The sequence below is a fragment of the Muscardinus avellanarius genome, assembly GCF_963383645.1.
Source record: "Muscardinus avellanarius genome assembly, chromosome: 9".
In the NCBI taxonomy this organism is placed as follows: Eukaryota; Metazoa; Chordata; class Mammalia; order Rodentia; family Gliridae; genus Muscardinus; species Muscardinus avellanarius.
Genome location: NC_137795.1, coordinates 44,314,508 through 44,331,349, shown reverse-complemented (window position 1 = coordinate 44,331,349; position 16,842 = coordinate 44,314,508). Strand labels below are relative to the sequence as shown.

Below are 16,842 nucleotides of genomic sequence, written 5' to 3'. Positions count from 1 at the left end.
GTGGTGGTACTGGGGGGTTCAACCCAGGGGCATTCTACCTCTGAGCTACATACCCAGCTTTAAAAAAAATTTTTTTTCCGGTGGTACTGGGGTTCCTGGAAACTCTTTTACCTCTGGGCTACACTCCCAGACCCATTTTATCCTTTTTTTTATTTGGAAACGGTCTCCTAAGCCAGTGCGGCTGGCTTCGAACCTGTGCGATCCTCCTGTCTCTGCCTCCCAAGCGTGGGGATTATAAGCATGCGCCACCACACCCGGTGAAACAGTATTTTTCTAAGTTGGTGATGGCCTTTGAACCTGTGCTGCTTCTGTCTCAGCATCCCAAGTATTGGAATTACAAGTGTGTGCACTGGGCTTGGCTTTCATATTATTTAAAAATCATCTTAATCCATCTTATTTATAAAATTTGAACTGATACCTTTTATGTATTATAGAGCTAAGCCTTGCAAATACATTAGTGTTTTGCTATCATCCACTGTGTTAAAATTGTTACCAAATAACCAAGTTATAGGATTCACATTTCTCAGTTTTAAAACTTACTCCAGGGGCTGAGGATGTAGCTCAGAATGAGAATGCTTTCCTTGCATGTGTAAAGCTCTGAGTTTGATCCCCAGCACTACAAAAGATAAAACATTAAAAAAAATAGCTGAGCATGGTGGCACACACCTGTAGTCCGAGTACTTGGGAGGCTGAGACAGGAGGATCGCAGGTTCATGGCCAGCCTCAGCTACTTAGTGAAGCCCTCCACAACTTAATGAGACCCTGTTTCAAAATAAAAAATAAAAAATAAATTGGGCTGGGGATGTAGCTCAGTTGGTAGAATGCCCCAGGACCACAAACAAAAACAAAAAACATTTTTTGTCAGGCACAATGACTCAAGTCTATATCCTAGTATTTGGGAGGCCAAGACATCAGAAATCAAGAGGATTATAGATTTGAGGCCAGCCTGAACAAATTAGTGAGACCTTGTTTCAAAATAAGAAATAAAATAAGGCTGAGGTATAATACACTCCTCAGTACCAATAAACAAACAAGTAAATAATTTACTACAAAGCTACAGTAATAAAAGAAGGTGGTACTGGCAAAAGGATAGATATACAGAAGAATGAAGTTTAATTGAGAGTCCAGAGGTAAACTTAGATTTGTGGCCAGTTGATTTCCAACAAGCATGTGAAAACCATTCAGTGGAGCTGGGCGTGGTGGCGCACGCTTGTAATCCCCACGCTTGGGAGGCAGAGACAGGAGGATCGTGCAGGTTCAAAGCCAGCCGCGCTGGCTTAAGAGACCCTGTTTCCAAATAAAAATATAAAAATAGGTCTGGGAATGTAGCCCGGAGGAAGAAGGGTTTCCAGGAACCCCAGTACCACCAAAAAACAAAAACAAAAACAAACAAACAAAAAAACAACAAAAAACCACTCAGTGGGGAAAGAATAGTCATTTCAACAAATGGTGCTGAAACAACAGGATATCCACATGGAACAAAAGAAAGTTGGGTTTTCCTACATACACCATACAGACATTAACTCAAAGTGGATTAAAGACCTACAATATAAGAGCTAAACTATTAAACTCATAGAAGAAAACATGGGTAAATCATCATGAATTTGAATTTAGAGGCCTTTGATTTTTAGATGCCAAAAGCCAATCCAAGTACTGGAAGAATATGTTTGCAAATAATATATTCAGTCAGGGTCTAGTGTCCCAAACATATAAGCAACACACCAGAAAGACAAAAAACAATTTAAAAAAATGGGCAAAACACTTAAAAGCTGTGTCTCCAGAAAAGATATACAACAAGGAAATAAAGATATTTTCAACATGGTAAGTCATTTGGAAAATGCAAATCAAAACTACAGTGAGGTACCACTAGACCATTTATTATTATTTGTAAAGAAAGGAAAAATAACAATGTAGGTTCAATGCAAACTCAATTAAAAATTTCAGCAAGTTATTTGTAGATACCGATAAGCTGACTCTAAAATTTATACAAAGAATGGATAAATTTTGAGAGCCAAAAGACTCAGAATAGCCAATGTAATATTGAAGGACAAAAAGGATTAATACTGACTTTAAAACTTAGTTTAAAGCTGTGGTAGCCAAGATGTGTGATACTGGCAAAATAAATCTTAATTGACCCATGGAATAAAATAACCCAGAAATCATTTCACATGCATAAGCTGATTTTTTTTTTTTTTTTGTATTGGAGATTGAACCCAGGTACAGTCTACCTCCAAGATACACCCCTCAGCCCGTTTTATATTTCTTTATTTTGAAACAGGATCTCACTAGGTTGCTGCAGTCTCAGTTACTGAGGCTGGTCTTGAACCTTCGATCCTCCTTTCTGAGCCTCCCATATACTGTAATTACAGGACTTGATACGGAGCACACCACCACATCTGGCTTCTGATTTTTTTTTTTTTAATAAAGGTACAAAGCCAATACAGTGGTGCAGATAGTTTTTTCAACAAATGATGCTGGAACTACTGTACATCACCTACAAAAAAAAAAAAAAAGGAAAAAAATAGGAATCTAGATTTGTAGCTTACACCCTTCAAAATGGATCACAGACCTAATGTCAAATGTAGAAAGCTTATAGAAGACAATGCAGGAGGACAATCTAGGTGATCAAGGAATGCTGATAACATTTTATTTAGATAGGACACTAAAGGCACAATATATGAAAGGAAGAATTGAAAACCTGAACTTCATTAAAGTTAAAATTTTCTGTGCTACAAAAGAGAGTGTCAACACAATGAAAAGACAAGCCACAGGTTGGGGAAAATATTTGTAAAAGATACATCTGATAAATAACTATTGTCCCCCAATATTCAGAGAACTCTTAGAACTTAATAATAAGAAACAGCCTGATTAAAAAACAAAACAAAGACTTTAACAGACACCTGATCAAAGGAGATGAACAGATGATAAGTAGGCACTTGAAAAGATACTCCACATCCTCTGTCATCTGGGGAATGCAAATTGAAACAAGCAAATGCCACCATCACACACCTGTCAAAATGACCCAAGTTCAAAACACTGAAAACAGCAAATGCAGATGAAGATGTGGAACAACAGGAGCTCTCACTGCTGCTAGGATTGCAAAATGTCAGTGCGGAACGTGTAGGCAGATGTGTATAGCCACTTCACTTACAATTACTAAAATGTGGAAGTGACCATTTTCCTTCAGTAGATAAATGGATAGACTATGGTGCATTGAGGCAATGTAATATTATTCTGCATTAACAATAAATGAGCCATCAAGCTGTGAAAACACATGGAGGAAACATACATGCATATTACCAGCTGAAAGAAGCCAGTCTGAAAAGGCTACATACTATACGAGTCCACTTATATGACATTCTGGAAAATGTAAAACTGTGGGGACAGCAAGAAGCTCAGTGGTTGCCAGGAGTTGGGGGGAAGAGGGATATAAAGGTGAGGTACAGAGGATTTCAGTGCAGGGAAACTGTTCTGTATGATACTGTAACAGTGGATAAGTGTTATTATACATTTGTCCAAAGTCATAGAATGTACAACAGCAATGATGTGTCAAAGCAGATTCATCAACCGTAACAAATATGCTCCTTTGCTGGGGAATGTTGGTTACGGGGAGGTTGGGGATGTATAGAGGAAGGGGATATATGGCATGTCTGTCCAGTGTACCTGTGAACCTAAAACTGCTCTAGAAAAAGTCTGTTTTGAAAGAAAATTTTGGCAGTCATGTTTTATATTTCCAAGTTACCTATTTCTAAATATCCCTTTAAAAAAAAAAAGAATCTCATGGGTATATCAGCTTGAATATCTCTGGGTATGCAAGTAAGACTTTCTGAGTACTCTCTACTATTCTTGAAATAGCTATCTCATTTGGTGTTCTTTTGCTGTTTATCTTAGTCTTGTAGGCTGCCAGAGGGCCAACAGAGAACTGATCTAAGCTCTGAGTAAGTAGGGCAGGCCTGTCAGCCAGTGTTCTGGGTGGGCTGAGCTGTCCGGGAACCAGCTGTTACATAGGGGAGCCCCTCAGTCCCAGCAGATGGAGGTCTTGGTATTAGGGCACCAGTATTCACAATGTCCGTTCTAGTTCTAATTTGTTTCCTTTTTTTCTGATCTCTTGTCTAGAGAGAGTTGGATCAACACTTGGGTACTAGTAATTCTGTGTTCAAAGTAGAAGGATTTTTAAATTTTTCTTTCTTTTTTTTTTTGTGGTACTGGGGATGGAACCCAGGGGCATTGTACCTCCGAGCTACACCCCCAGCCCTACTTTTTTAGTCTTTTTTTTTTTTTTTTTTTGAAACGGTCTTACTGAGTTGTGAAGGCTAAGTAGCTGAGGCTGTCTGTGAACCTCCATCCTCCCAAATGCTGGGGATTACAAGTGTGTGATACCATGCCTGGCTAAAATTTTCTTTTTTTTAATTAGCTTTATCTTAATATAATTTTCAAATTTTTCAAATTTTCTTGTCTGGGGATGAAACCCAGGGGCATTCGACCTCCAAGCTATATCCCCTTCCCTATTTTTTATTCTTTATTTTGAAACAGGGTCTCACTAAGTTGCGGAGAGCCTCACTAAATAGCTGAGTCTGTGAACTGCGATCCTCTAGTCTCAGCCTCCCAAATGCTGGGATTACAAGCGTGCGCCACCATGCCCAGCTTCAAAATTTCCAATTATTTTTGTATTTTTTTTCTTTTTTACTGTTGTAATATGGTTATTCAAAATAGTGAGATTCATTGTTACATATTGTATATGAATATATATAAACTGGCCAGTTTTATTCCCCAGTATCTCCCCTTTCCCTCCACTCTTTCCATCCCCTGGTTCCCTTCCTTTGCCTTACTAGTATCCCTTCTGTTTTCATGAGATTCTTCTCCCTTTTCTTTTTTTGTCTCTAGCATCTACATATAAGAGAAAAAATAATCTTTGACTTTCTGAGTCTGGTTTATTTTACTAATATAATGCTCTCTAGTTCCATTCAGTTTCAAAAAAATTACATAATTTTGTTCTTCTTTATGGCTGAATAAAACTCCAGTGTGTGTGTGTGTGTGTGTGTGTGTGTGTGTGTGTGTGTGTGTGTACACCCCACATTTTCTTTACCATTCATTTGTTGATATACACGTGGTCTGGTCCCATAGTTTGACTATTGTGAATTGTGCTGCTATAAAAATGATGGTATGCTTGTATCACTCTAGTACAATGATTTTAATTCTTTTGGATAAACACCAAGGAGTGATATAGCTGGGACATATGGTGATTCCATTCCTAGTTTTTTTGAGAAACCTTCATACTGATTTGTCATCACAATTGTACTAATGTATGTTCCCATCAACATGCATTAAGATGTTCCTACCAACTGTGTATAATTTATTCCTTTCTCCCCCATATTCTCACCAGCCTTTATTATTTGTATGTTTTTATAATGTGCTTTTATTGGTTCATTATAGTCTCACATAATAATGTAAATTATGTTGAAAATGACATACATGCACACGCAGCACTGGTGGGCCCCTGTCATCATTTCTCCCCTTCCCAATACAGAGTACTGAGACTGATGTTGATATTTTCACATATGTACACAGAGTTGATGGTAGTATTTCCATTAATGAACCTGAGTCTCCCCCCCTCCCCTTCCCTTAGACCACCTCCTGGCTCCACTGAGGTTTCTCCTCCATTATCTGGAGTCCATGTGGTATTCCAGTTACTCCCTAGCTTGCACATATTAAAGAAAACATATGACCGTTCCCTTTCTGTGTTTGGCTAATATCATGTAACACAATGCTCTCCAGGTCCTTCCATTTTCTTGCAGATGACATATTTTGTTCTTCTTTGTTGCTGAGGAGAATTCCATTGTGTAGATATCCTATAAATTATAATCCATTCATCTGTCGTTAGACACCTAGGTTGGTTCCATAATTTGGCTTTTGTTAATTGTGCTGCTCTGAACATGGTTATGCATATATTATTGTAATATATGCATAGTTCTCTGGTTTCAGCCTTTTTGGAAACTTTGGAAAGATACCCAGAAATTATATAGCTAGATCACATGGTAGGTCCATTCCCAGTATTTTAAGGAATCTCTACACTGATCTTCATAGGGTTTGTAGTCCCATCAACAGTGTAATATTTTCTGTATATTGTTGACTGTGTTTTCAATTTTGAATGAGATATTTTCCAAGAGTGATACTCTGTTTTCTATGTGGGCTAGCCTGCCAGAGTTGGTTTGTCTTGAGGTCTTCAATGTATTTACTAGTTCCTTCATTTTGCTCAAGGCCTCTTTCTTAGAGCCTCAAGTTCCTCCTTCATTTCCTGTATATATTCTTATATTCTTTCTTTTCTTTCTTTTGTTTCATTTTTTTATTTTCAGTACTGAGGATTGAACTCAGGGGCATTCTACCCCTATGCTATACTCCAAGTCTTATTTTTTTATTCTTTACTTTGAAACAGGGTCTCACTGAGTTGTGGAGAGTTTCACTAAGTAGCTGAGACTCATCATGAACCTGCAATCCTCCTGTCTCCGCTTCCCAAATACCGGGATTACAAGAATGTGTCACTGCACCCAGCTTCCTGTATACTTTCTTTGAGGTCTTTCATCATTTAGAAGATCAAAATTTGGAGTCTGCTGGTATCTTGGAATCTTCTTTCTTTCATTTCTGATTCCACTGCTTTTCAACTTCATTGTTTTGAGTTTTTCCGTTTTTCTTCCCTTATCAAGAAGCAGTCTTCCTGGTGATTGAGTTCCAGGTCTCAGAGCAAGTGGTTCTGCTGTCTCCCTCTAAGTTGCCATCTTACTTTTCATCTTATTATTTGTATTCTTGATGACTACCTTCCTAACTGGAGTAAGATGAAATCTCTGTAGTTTCTCTGCATCTCCCTAATTGCTAAAGACATTGAACTTAAAAAATATATTTGTTAGTGATTTGAATTTCCTTTTTAAAGAAATGTATGTTTAGTTTGTCCCTTTATTGATTTTTGTGTGTGTGTTTTGAGTTCTTTGTATATTCTGGAGATTAGTTCTCTGTGAGAAGAGTTGCTGGCAAAGGTGTTTTCCCATTTTGTATACTTCTTTTTACACTCTTGTTTTTTGCTGTGCAGAAACTTTTTAATTTGATGCCATCCCACGTATTAATTCTTGGTCTTATATCCTTAGGTTTAGGATTCCTATTGAGGAAGTTCTTGTCTTCACCTGTATGGTGGAATAAAAACCCTACATTTCCTTCTAGCATTTGCAAAATTTCTGAATCTAATTTCTAGAGCTTTGATCCTCTTTGAGTTAACTTTTGTATAGAGTGAGAGATAGGGATCTAGTTTTATTCTACTACATATAGATATCCAGTTTTCTTATAACTGAGTATTAAAAAAAGGCGATCTTTTCTCCAACATATATTTTTGGCACCTTGTGAAGGATCAAATGACTATATCTATATGGGTTTATTTCTTTTCCTCTAATCCATTGGCTTACATGTCTTTTTTATGGCAGTATTATGCTGTTGTTGTTACTATACTTCTGTAATACAATTTGAAATCAGATATTATGATGCCTCCAGCATTGCTTTTTTCCCCCTTCCTCTGACTATTCTTGAACTTTTATTCTCCTGTACAAATTTTAGGACTTTTTTTTCTAGTTCTGTGAAGAATGTCCTGGATATTTGGATGGGCACTGCATTTTATCTATAGGTCACTTTTGGTATTAGAACCATTTAACAATATTAATTCTGCCTGTCCATGAACATAGGTTTTTCCAACATATAGTGTCATCTTGAATCAGATTTTTTTTAGCGTGCCATAATTTTTGTTGTAGAGCTCTTTTACCTTGTGTAGTTTTATCCTTAAGTAATATTTTTGAGGCTATTGTGAATGGGATTGTTTTCCTGATTTCTTTGTCAGCAAATTGATTATCAGCATATAGGGAAGCTATTTACATTTATTTACACTGCTGTGTTGATTTTGTATCTTGCTACTTTTTTCAATTTGTTCATTAGCTCTAGAAGGTACTGGTGATTTTTGTATTATCCATGTATAGAATCATATAATCTGAAAACAGTGATAATTTGACTTTTTCCTTTTCTATACTTATTTCTTTTATTTCCTTCTCTTGTCTGATTGATCTGGTTGCTATTTCAAGTACTATATTCAATAGGGGTGATGATAGTAGAGATCCATGTCTTGCAGAGTAGAGAAAAAAAACTTTTTTTGTTGTTGTATGAGGATGGAACCCAGGGGTATTCTACCTTCCAGCCATACCCCCAACACTATTTTTTATTCTTAATTTTTTTTTTTTTTTTTTTGGTGGTACTGGGGTTCCTGGAAGCCCTTCTACCTCCGGGCTACACTCCCAGACCTATTTTTACATTTTTTATTTGGAAACAGGGTCTCCCAAGCCAGCATGCGTGGCTGGCTTCGAACCTGCGTGATCCTCCTGTCTCTGCCTCCCAAGCGCGGGGATCACAAGCGTGCGCCACCACGCCCGGCTTATTCTTAATTTTGAAACAGGGTCTCACTGAGTTGCAAAGGGCCTCGCTAAGTAGCTGAGGCTGACCTCCAATCACAGTCCTCCTGTCTCAACCTCCCGAATGCTGTGATTTCAAGCATGCACCACCACGCCCAGTTAGAGTAGAGAAATTTTGAAGGAAGCTGCCCACTTGTTTTCAGCTTTGTGTTTTAGTCCCACCCTGATAGAACCTGGTATTTCCCAGCCTGGAGCTTTCTTGTGCTGTGCTAGGCAGTTGGTACCTTCACATTGAATCCCATTTGTACTACTCTGGAAGTAGTTCCTTTGCCACATTTAATTCACCTTTTTTTTTTTTCTCTCAAGAACTCTCATCCATACTCTTACTGTTATGGATTCATATCTTCACATGCCCTATGAAATTTTAATGGAATCTCAAAAGGCAGACAGTTCTGGGCGTGGTGGCGCATGCTTGTAATCCCCATGCTTGGGAGGCAGAGACAGGAGGATCGCGCAGGTTCAAAGCCAGCCGCGCGCACTGGCTTGGGAGACTCTGTTTCCAAATAAAAATGTAAAAATAGGTCTGGGAGCATAGCCTGGAGGTACAAGGGCTTCCAGGAACCCCAGTACCACTAACAAATAAAAAAAATAAAAAATAAATAACAACAGAAACAAAATAAGGCAGACAGTGACATGTGATCGCTTATCCTCTTGATCCAAAATATCTTGTTTCTTCAAACTGTTTTCCACTTGGATCTAGTCCCCCTTGAATCTGTTATAATGTCTTAATTTGGTTATAATAGTAATTGATTTGGGCCTGGGCATTTAGTGTTGTATTCTTTTCATACCCATAAAAAGTGACTTAGCCAAGAGCTCAGAACATCTAAGTGGTAGAGTATATAACCCTCAAAGTCTTTCAGCTTTCCTGTTACCATTGCACTGTGTGTCGCTCCATATCCATTTGCTCATGGGTCTGAACTGTTTCTGTAATTGTTCTGAGGGAACATTTCTTTTATCTCCAAGTTTATTTTTCTTATCTGAAATTTATCCTTAAGCCATATCACCCATACATAAAATGTTGTATAGTTTAAGTCATTGTTCAATAATAGTTTTACTGTTTCTGACAAATCTGCCCTAGTGAGGTAGCTGGTTGCTTTCCAAAGAGAACATTAATGAGAAAGAATAGTGCCAGAATATTTTCCACAGCCATTTTTGCTTTTGTTGTTTTTTCTATTTTGCTCTGTTTTGTTTTGAGTGCCAAACCAAAAAGAATAATCAGAGTCATGATCTAAATTAATCAAGTGTTTAGGTAGTCTCTACATAAATTATAGTGATGATTCATAGGGAAGTTTTAAAACAGGGGTGTGTGTGTGTGTGTGTGTGTGTGTGTGTGTGTGTAGCACTGGGGATTGAATCTAGAGGCATTCTACCTCTGAGCTAAACCCCCAGCTCAAAATCTCACTACTTTCTGAGGCTGTCCCTGAAACTGTGATTCTCCTGTCTTAGCCTCCCATGTACTGGGTTTATAGGTATGCACCACCACACCCAGCTAAAGGCAGGGGTCTTTAAAAGAGATTTGAAGCCAGGTGTTGTGGTGTGTGCTTGTGATCTCAGTACTTGGGAGGCTGAGACACTAGAATTGCAGGTTTGCTGCCAGCCTCAGCTACTTAGTGAGGCCCTCTGCAACTTAGTGACACCCTGTTTCAAAATAAGAAATTAAAAAATAGGCCTTGGGGTGTATCCTGGAGGTAGAATGCCCCTGGGTTCACTTCCTAGATCACAAAATAAATAAACAATCAAATGTTTTTAAGAATTGAAATGTATCCTTACCAACATAGTCATTTTAGTTGCTAAGATTATATTTCACAAGATATATGGTTATTTGGTGGTTAATTTTTTACTTTAAAATGGTGATATTTGCAAATATTCCCAAATAGACTAATTATAGTTACTTTTATTCAAATACTGAATATGAAGTGGGTATGGTATGCATGCTTGTAATCTCAGTGCTTGGGAGACTGAAACAGGAGGATTGCAGGTTTGAGACCGGCCTCAGCAACTTAGTGTGAGACTCTGTTTCAAAAAAAAAAAAAAAAACCAAACAGACAAAAGGGTTGGAAGATGTAGCTCAGAGGTAAGAGTGCCCCTGGATTTAATCTTCATTACCAAAAAAAGTAAGTATTATGAGAGAGCAAACATAATCATCTCATTTGTATGTGATAAAGAAGACTTACTATATGTTTTTCTGATAAGACTTACTTGCAACAATATTTCTATTTTAAGATCATTCACAGAAATATGAAGGTAATTATGATTACTCAAGAAAACATATTCTAGATAAACAAAGATTTTATCTTTTTTAAAAATAGGAGCAGATGTCTCAAGTATTAGATGCTATGTTTGAAAAATTGGTCAAAGAAGGAGAACATGTAATTGATCAAGGTGATGATGGTGACAACTTTTATGTAATTGATAGGTAAGTTTTGCCCAATCTCACTACTAAAATTTAAAATGTGAAACCTCAGTAATCATTATGATAATTGACAATATATGATGGATACTATTGTGTCTATTATTATTACATAATAGACTATAAACCTATTGTGAACACATGCAGTACATACAATGAAACAACCACATTAAATCATGAAAAGAATCATGGTTGAGAGAGGAACTGATGACTTTTTTTCATTTAGACCCCAATCACCCTTTGACAGATGGAACATGAGGACGGAGAAGTGACTGGCCTGATTACTCAGGGGGTCAGTGTAGAGCCGACCCCACAGCCCCATTGCCTGGCCTCCGCTCCTGGCTTCCGCTCCTGCTCTTCCCGTGGTTCTCCACTGCCGGAGGCCCCAGGCTATCAAGAATGAAACCAATGAAAAGCAGCCCACAGTATCATAATAGACATTAGACTGTTGTCACTTCTCTTCAGCACATTTTGCTATATATATATTTCATCCTATTAAAAGTGGCAAGCCAGGTATGGTGGTACACAACTATAATACCAGTTCTTGGTAGGCTGAGATAGGGAATCATAGGTTTGAGGCCAGCCTCAGCAACTTATTGAGACCCTGTTTCAAAAGAAAAAAGGGCTGGGTATGTGGCTCAGAGGTAGAATACCCCTAGGTTCGATCCCCAGGATCACCCCCCCCCAAAAAAAAAAGTGGTAAATAGAGAAAACATTCTCAGTGCAAAAGTGCAGGTAGTATAAATAGAAGAGTTTAATCTGATTCTAGAAGGTATTTTTGTTTTGGGGTTTTTTTTTTGTTTGTTTTTGTTTTTGTTATTTTTGGTGGTACTGGGGTTTCTGGAAAGCCCTTCTACCTTAGGGCTACACTCCCAGACCTATTTTATATTTTATTTGGAAACAGGGTCTCTTAAAGCCAGCATGGCTGGCTTCGAACCTGCGTGATCCTCCTGTCACCGCCTCCCAAGCGTGGGGATTACAAGCGTGCGCCACCACGCCCAACTAGAAGGTATTTTTGAATAGTTATTATGTCCATGAATTATATTAAAAACCAGTTGTTTCTTTTTTACTCATTAGTATCTTTTAATTACTTTATACTTCTGCTCTTAGTGTTTCTGTACCATTCATAATCCTTTTCTAATCTTTAAAGCACATATATATGTGTATATGTGTATATATCTATATCTATATGTACATAGATATATATAGCCACAACCTCCTCTTTTCCTTTTGTCTTTGTTAAGGTTTAGCCAACAGAATAAAATCAGAATTTTTCTTATGTGTCCTCACGGTGCTTAGCAAGCCCTGAAGTCACAGTCTCTCTGAGCAAGCACAAGCAGTGTGTGGGAAGACATGAATCGCATGAAGGGTAGTGTATACAGGAAGGGCCTGGGTAACACATCATACAGTGACATCCAAACGGAGCTTTTTTTTTTTTTTTTGCCTAGGAAAAGACCCCAACTAAAATATGGGCACAGAAAAACTATTAAAGACCAGGTGTAGACAATTGGTCTGAATTCAAATTGCTTTTTAACATTAGAATGGGAATTGATCCGAAGTAAAGGAACAGATTGTGCAGAAGGCCAGAGAGTAAATATTTGAGGCTTCGTGGGTTGCTGTGGTCTGTCTTGCAACTGTTCCATTCTTGTGTTGTACTCAAACCATAGATAATGCATAAAGGAACAAGTTTACTTGTATTCTAGTAAAACCTTAAAAAGGCAGCCAGTCTGTGGGCTGACTCCTGCTATAGATTGTAAAGGCCCCTAGTGAATTCTGTAGAGTAGCAGCTAATCAAATTGTTACAGCTATATTCTTTTAAAAATAGTAATTTTTTCTATTAAAAATAATACATGTTCATTTTAAAAACATAAGCCCTAAATTACATGGTGCTCATACTGGAATCCCCACTCTTCTGTGCTCTGAGATAAGTACAGTCACTGCTTGATACATGTTCTTTCAGACGATTTTCTTTGTGTTTGCTATTTGGTTGTAGTTTTATTATCATTTATCCTGTTATATTAATTTTTTATCATTTAGCCTCATGTCTCCAGCAGGCACATGTGTGGCCTCTACCCTAGTCCATGCATGGTCTTTTTATGCTTGTCTGGATGCATACAGATATCCTTTTATTACATGTTGTCAGAAGGGATAGAAAAGCCAGACATAAGATTTTATTGCATAAGACTCTTCTATGAAATAATGTTTCATTATAATGGGACTTTACCGGATTAACTTTTGCCTCTAATTTACATTTGTCCAACAGAGGAACATTTGATATTTATGTAAAATGTGATGGTGTTGGAAGATGTGTTGGCAACTATGATAATCGTGGGAGTTTTGGTGAACTGGCCTTAATGTACAATACGCCCAGAGCAGCTACAATCACTGCTACCTCTCCTGGTGCTCTGTGGGGTCTGGTGAGTAAAACATTTATTTGACCTCAGTTTTGTAATTTATAAGAATCATTATGGCAACAGCCAGATAGGTACTGTATTTAAATTCTACTCTCTAGGTTTATTTGGCACCATTGACCACCAGGGAATGTATTAAGCAATGCTGGATGCTGAACTCTTGGCCACTAAGACTGTGCTAAGTCAGTGCTTCATACAGTCTCCCCCAGTCAAGTCAAGAGCTTGGGATCTGTGACCCAGGGAAAGACACCCAGGTCCAAAATGTTTTTCTCTTACCTGCTCCTAAAAAACACTCAGCTGCACAAACAAAGCTTTCAGTGCCCTTTCTCAGCTAAGGGATTACAATCTGATAAATCAGTGGTTCTCAGAGTGCGATCCTCTGGTAGCAGCATCTATATTACCTGGGGCCTAGCGATCAATCTGGAGCGAGAAGTCTTCCAGGTGATTTTGATAAATGATATAATTAGAGATGCCACTAGAAACCGGTTGTCTTGGTGGTACCTTTGCGTTTAAGAGCAGCTGCGTAGAGCAGAATACTTAACACCTATGACCCTCATTTGGATGTGCATCGGAATATCTAGAGGGTTTTTTTAATTCTCTTGCCCAGACCCTACTAAAATCAAATTTAATCAGAATCTCTGGCAGTGGGACTTGGATGTTAATGCAGGTTGAATATCCCCACTCTGATTATCCAAAAGACTCCAAAATTCAAAACTTTCTGAGGGCCACCGTGATCACACATGTAGAAAATTCTATACCTGTTCGTTTCTATTTTTAAAAGTTTAAAATGTCTTCTTCCTTGAATCAAGAGAATTTTTTATCCACCTCTTTTAGCCAAATCCACTTGTGAGCCAAATGCTGAGTGAGAAATTTGTAACTTCTGTAACACTGTAGTCCTTGCAAATGGGATGGTTAACACACTTTGTTTATTTCAACGTCTTCTTCCACAAAAGGAGAAAAATAACCACAGAAATGCACATCACAACGATAGGGTAGACAGTTTTCAACAATTTAAAGAAAATACATGTGTTGCAAACATTTCCCCTAAATCAGTGCTGCTTAAAGTGAGGTCAGACACCAGGCAGCACTGGCATCTTGCAGATGGTGGGCCTCACCCTGACCCACTGGAACAGCATCTGGACCTTTGCCTCCTGTTATGTATGAAATGACCCCCCCCTCCCTCGACCAAGTGTGTCTTTAAACCAACTTTTCAATTCTGGCAGAAATGCCACTACTAGAAATATTACTTCACGATGCAGGCTGAATATTCTTTCTCTGAAATATTTTGAGACCAGAAAAGTTACAGATTTTGGATTTTTTTTTCCAGATTTTGGAGTATTTACATACACATGAGATATCTTGAGGATGGGATCCAAGAGATGATAGGCTGTAGCCAAAACACAGGCCATATTACAAATGTTGTGTAAAATTACTTTCAGGCCACAGGTATAAGGCAATGTCAAACAAATACATTTCATGTTTAGATTTGGATCCCATAAAAGTGGGCAGTTTGTGGTAATCACCTTGGGGTACATGTGTAAGTACAATAGCTTTTTAAAGATTGTGGTAATTAACATATTTAGTATTTCAAACCTGCCTTTTAAGAGCAACTTGCTTTGAACCAGCTCTGTGTCAGAGAAAGTCAAGTAGGAAAGAAAATTTTAAGGTCATTCGCCTGGGCTCTGCCATATGAATGTGGGTGTAAGATAAGCAAATCCCAAGAGAAAAGGCCTTTACTGGACAACGTCACTCTGTAAATAGTACTCAGTTGCTGTTGGCCTTGCGAGGTTAGCAGATCTGCAGGGCTGCATGGTGCTCCAGGCAGGTGATGGCTACAACGACCGCATTACAGCACTTGAGATTGGCCTTGGGGACCTTCTGTGTCACGGTGGGTGTAAGGAGGTGGGACATGAATGGGATATTCTTCTTCAGAGATATAATTCTCAGTTAATTTCTAAGTGGCTAAACTATTGTGTATCTTCTCTGTTTTTCTGTAAACTCTGTCCATAAAATGGTGTTGTACCTGGTTCCCAAACGTGACTATATGTCAGAATCACTTGGGGAGCCTTTATAAAACATATATTATTAAATCCAACATTTGCCGGACGTGGTGGCGCACGCTTGTAATCCCCGCGCTTGGGAGGCAGAGACAGGAGGATCGCGCTGGTTCGGAGCCAGCCTCGCTGGTTTAAGAGACCCTGTTTCCACATAAAGTTAAAAACTAGGTCTGGGAGTGTAGCCCGGAGGTAGAAGGGCTTCCAGGAACCCCAGTACCACCAAAAAAAAATAAAAATAAAAATAAATCCAACATGTAGGTACTGTGAGCTATTAAAGACTGGGATCTCAGAAATCACTACAGTGGATTCTGATGGAGAGCTGGGCTTGGAAATGATGTCTACATTTTCGTGAATTATCTTTTATAGTTGTCTCTTTTTAGAAAAATTAAGAGCATCAAGACTCCAAATCAAAAACAGCATCAAAATTGTAGTAAACTAAATTGGAGAATACAACATTTAATTTTGTAGTGTCTTAGACTATCCAGGCTTGTATAACAAACTACTATCAAATGGGTGGCTTAAACAACAAATATTTGTCACAGACCTGGAGACTGGGAAGTCTAAGATTTTATGGAAGATTTGGTGTCTGGTGAAGCCTGCCTCCTGGCTCAGAGATGACCAAATTCTCACTGGGTCTTCATTTGGTGGAAGGGGCAAGGCAGCACTCTAGGCCCTTTGTAAAAGGGTATTAACCCCATTTATGAGGGCACAACTCATGACCTAATCGCCTCCCAGAGCCCTCCTAATCCCATCGCATGAGGATTAGCATTTCAGCAGGATTGTGGGGGTGGGAGACATAAACATTCAGTCTATCACACCTCAAAACATATAAATATTCTGGACTTTTTTTTCTCTATCACCGTAATACATTTTTAATTCAGCCTTGATATGTTGGCACAATAATCTGTTAACATCTCAAGTTTATTGAAATGGTATAATTGTTTACCAGTGAGGGTCAAACTATATAACTATGGGGTTTTTATTTAAGAATTGAAATAATTTGTGAGTATTTTTTCAAAATAAAAATTCTAGGTGTCTTAGCATGTTAACAGCTATAATCTAAAGAACTGACCATGGAACTTTTAGAGGAAGGAAGATTTCTTTGTTCATGGTTTGGGGTTCAGTCCATGTCAGGCATGGCTGTGGTGGGAAATGGAGAGAGGAAGAGCTCAAGGCTTTGCTCTTACATCATGGAGGCTGGAGCAAGGTAAAGCAAGACAGGGGAGGAGGAACTATATACAGTCCCCAAGGTTTTGCAGCCCCAGGACCCGCCTTCCCCAGCAACACTCTACCAGCCCCGGCCACTACAGATACATCCATCACACTGGATTTATCCATGCTGAGATTACAAGCAAGCCCGCTTTCCACATTGACACCCCGTTTGCATGAGAGCTAGGAGGAACATTCTATTTCCAAATCATTACATTAGGAAAGTAATTTTTGAGCTGTTAATTTTTATAAGTTTTCCT

General features: G+C 38.4%; 1 protein-coding gene across 3 annotated transcripts in view; it reads left to right on the top strand.

Moving 5' to 3' along the window:
* Positions 1–16,842, top strand: part of PRKAR2B (protein kinase cAMP-dependent type II regulatory subunit beta) — a gene marked incomplete at both ends in the record, with an annotated part of 110,713 nt that overhangs the window by 81,342 nt on the left and 12,529 nt on the right. For all 3 annotated transcript variants that reach the window (XM_080701115.1, XM_080701114.1, XM_080701116.1), the window contains 2 exons: positions 10,805–10,911; positions 13,169–13,322. In XM_080701115.1, the coding sequence (XP_080557241.1) occupies positions 10,805–10,911; positions 13,169–13,322 (261 nt within the window). The remainder of the gene's footprint in view (positions 1–10,804; positions 10,912–13,168; positions 13,323–16,842) is intronic.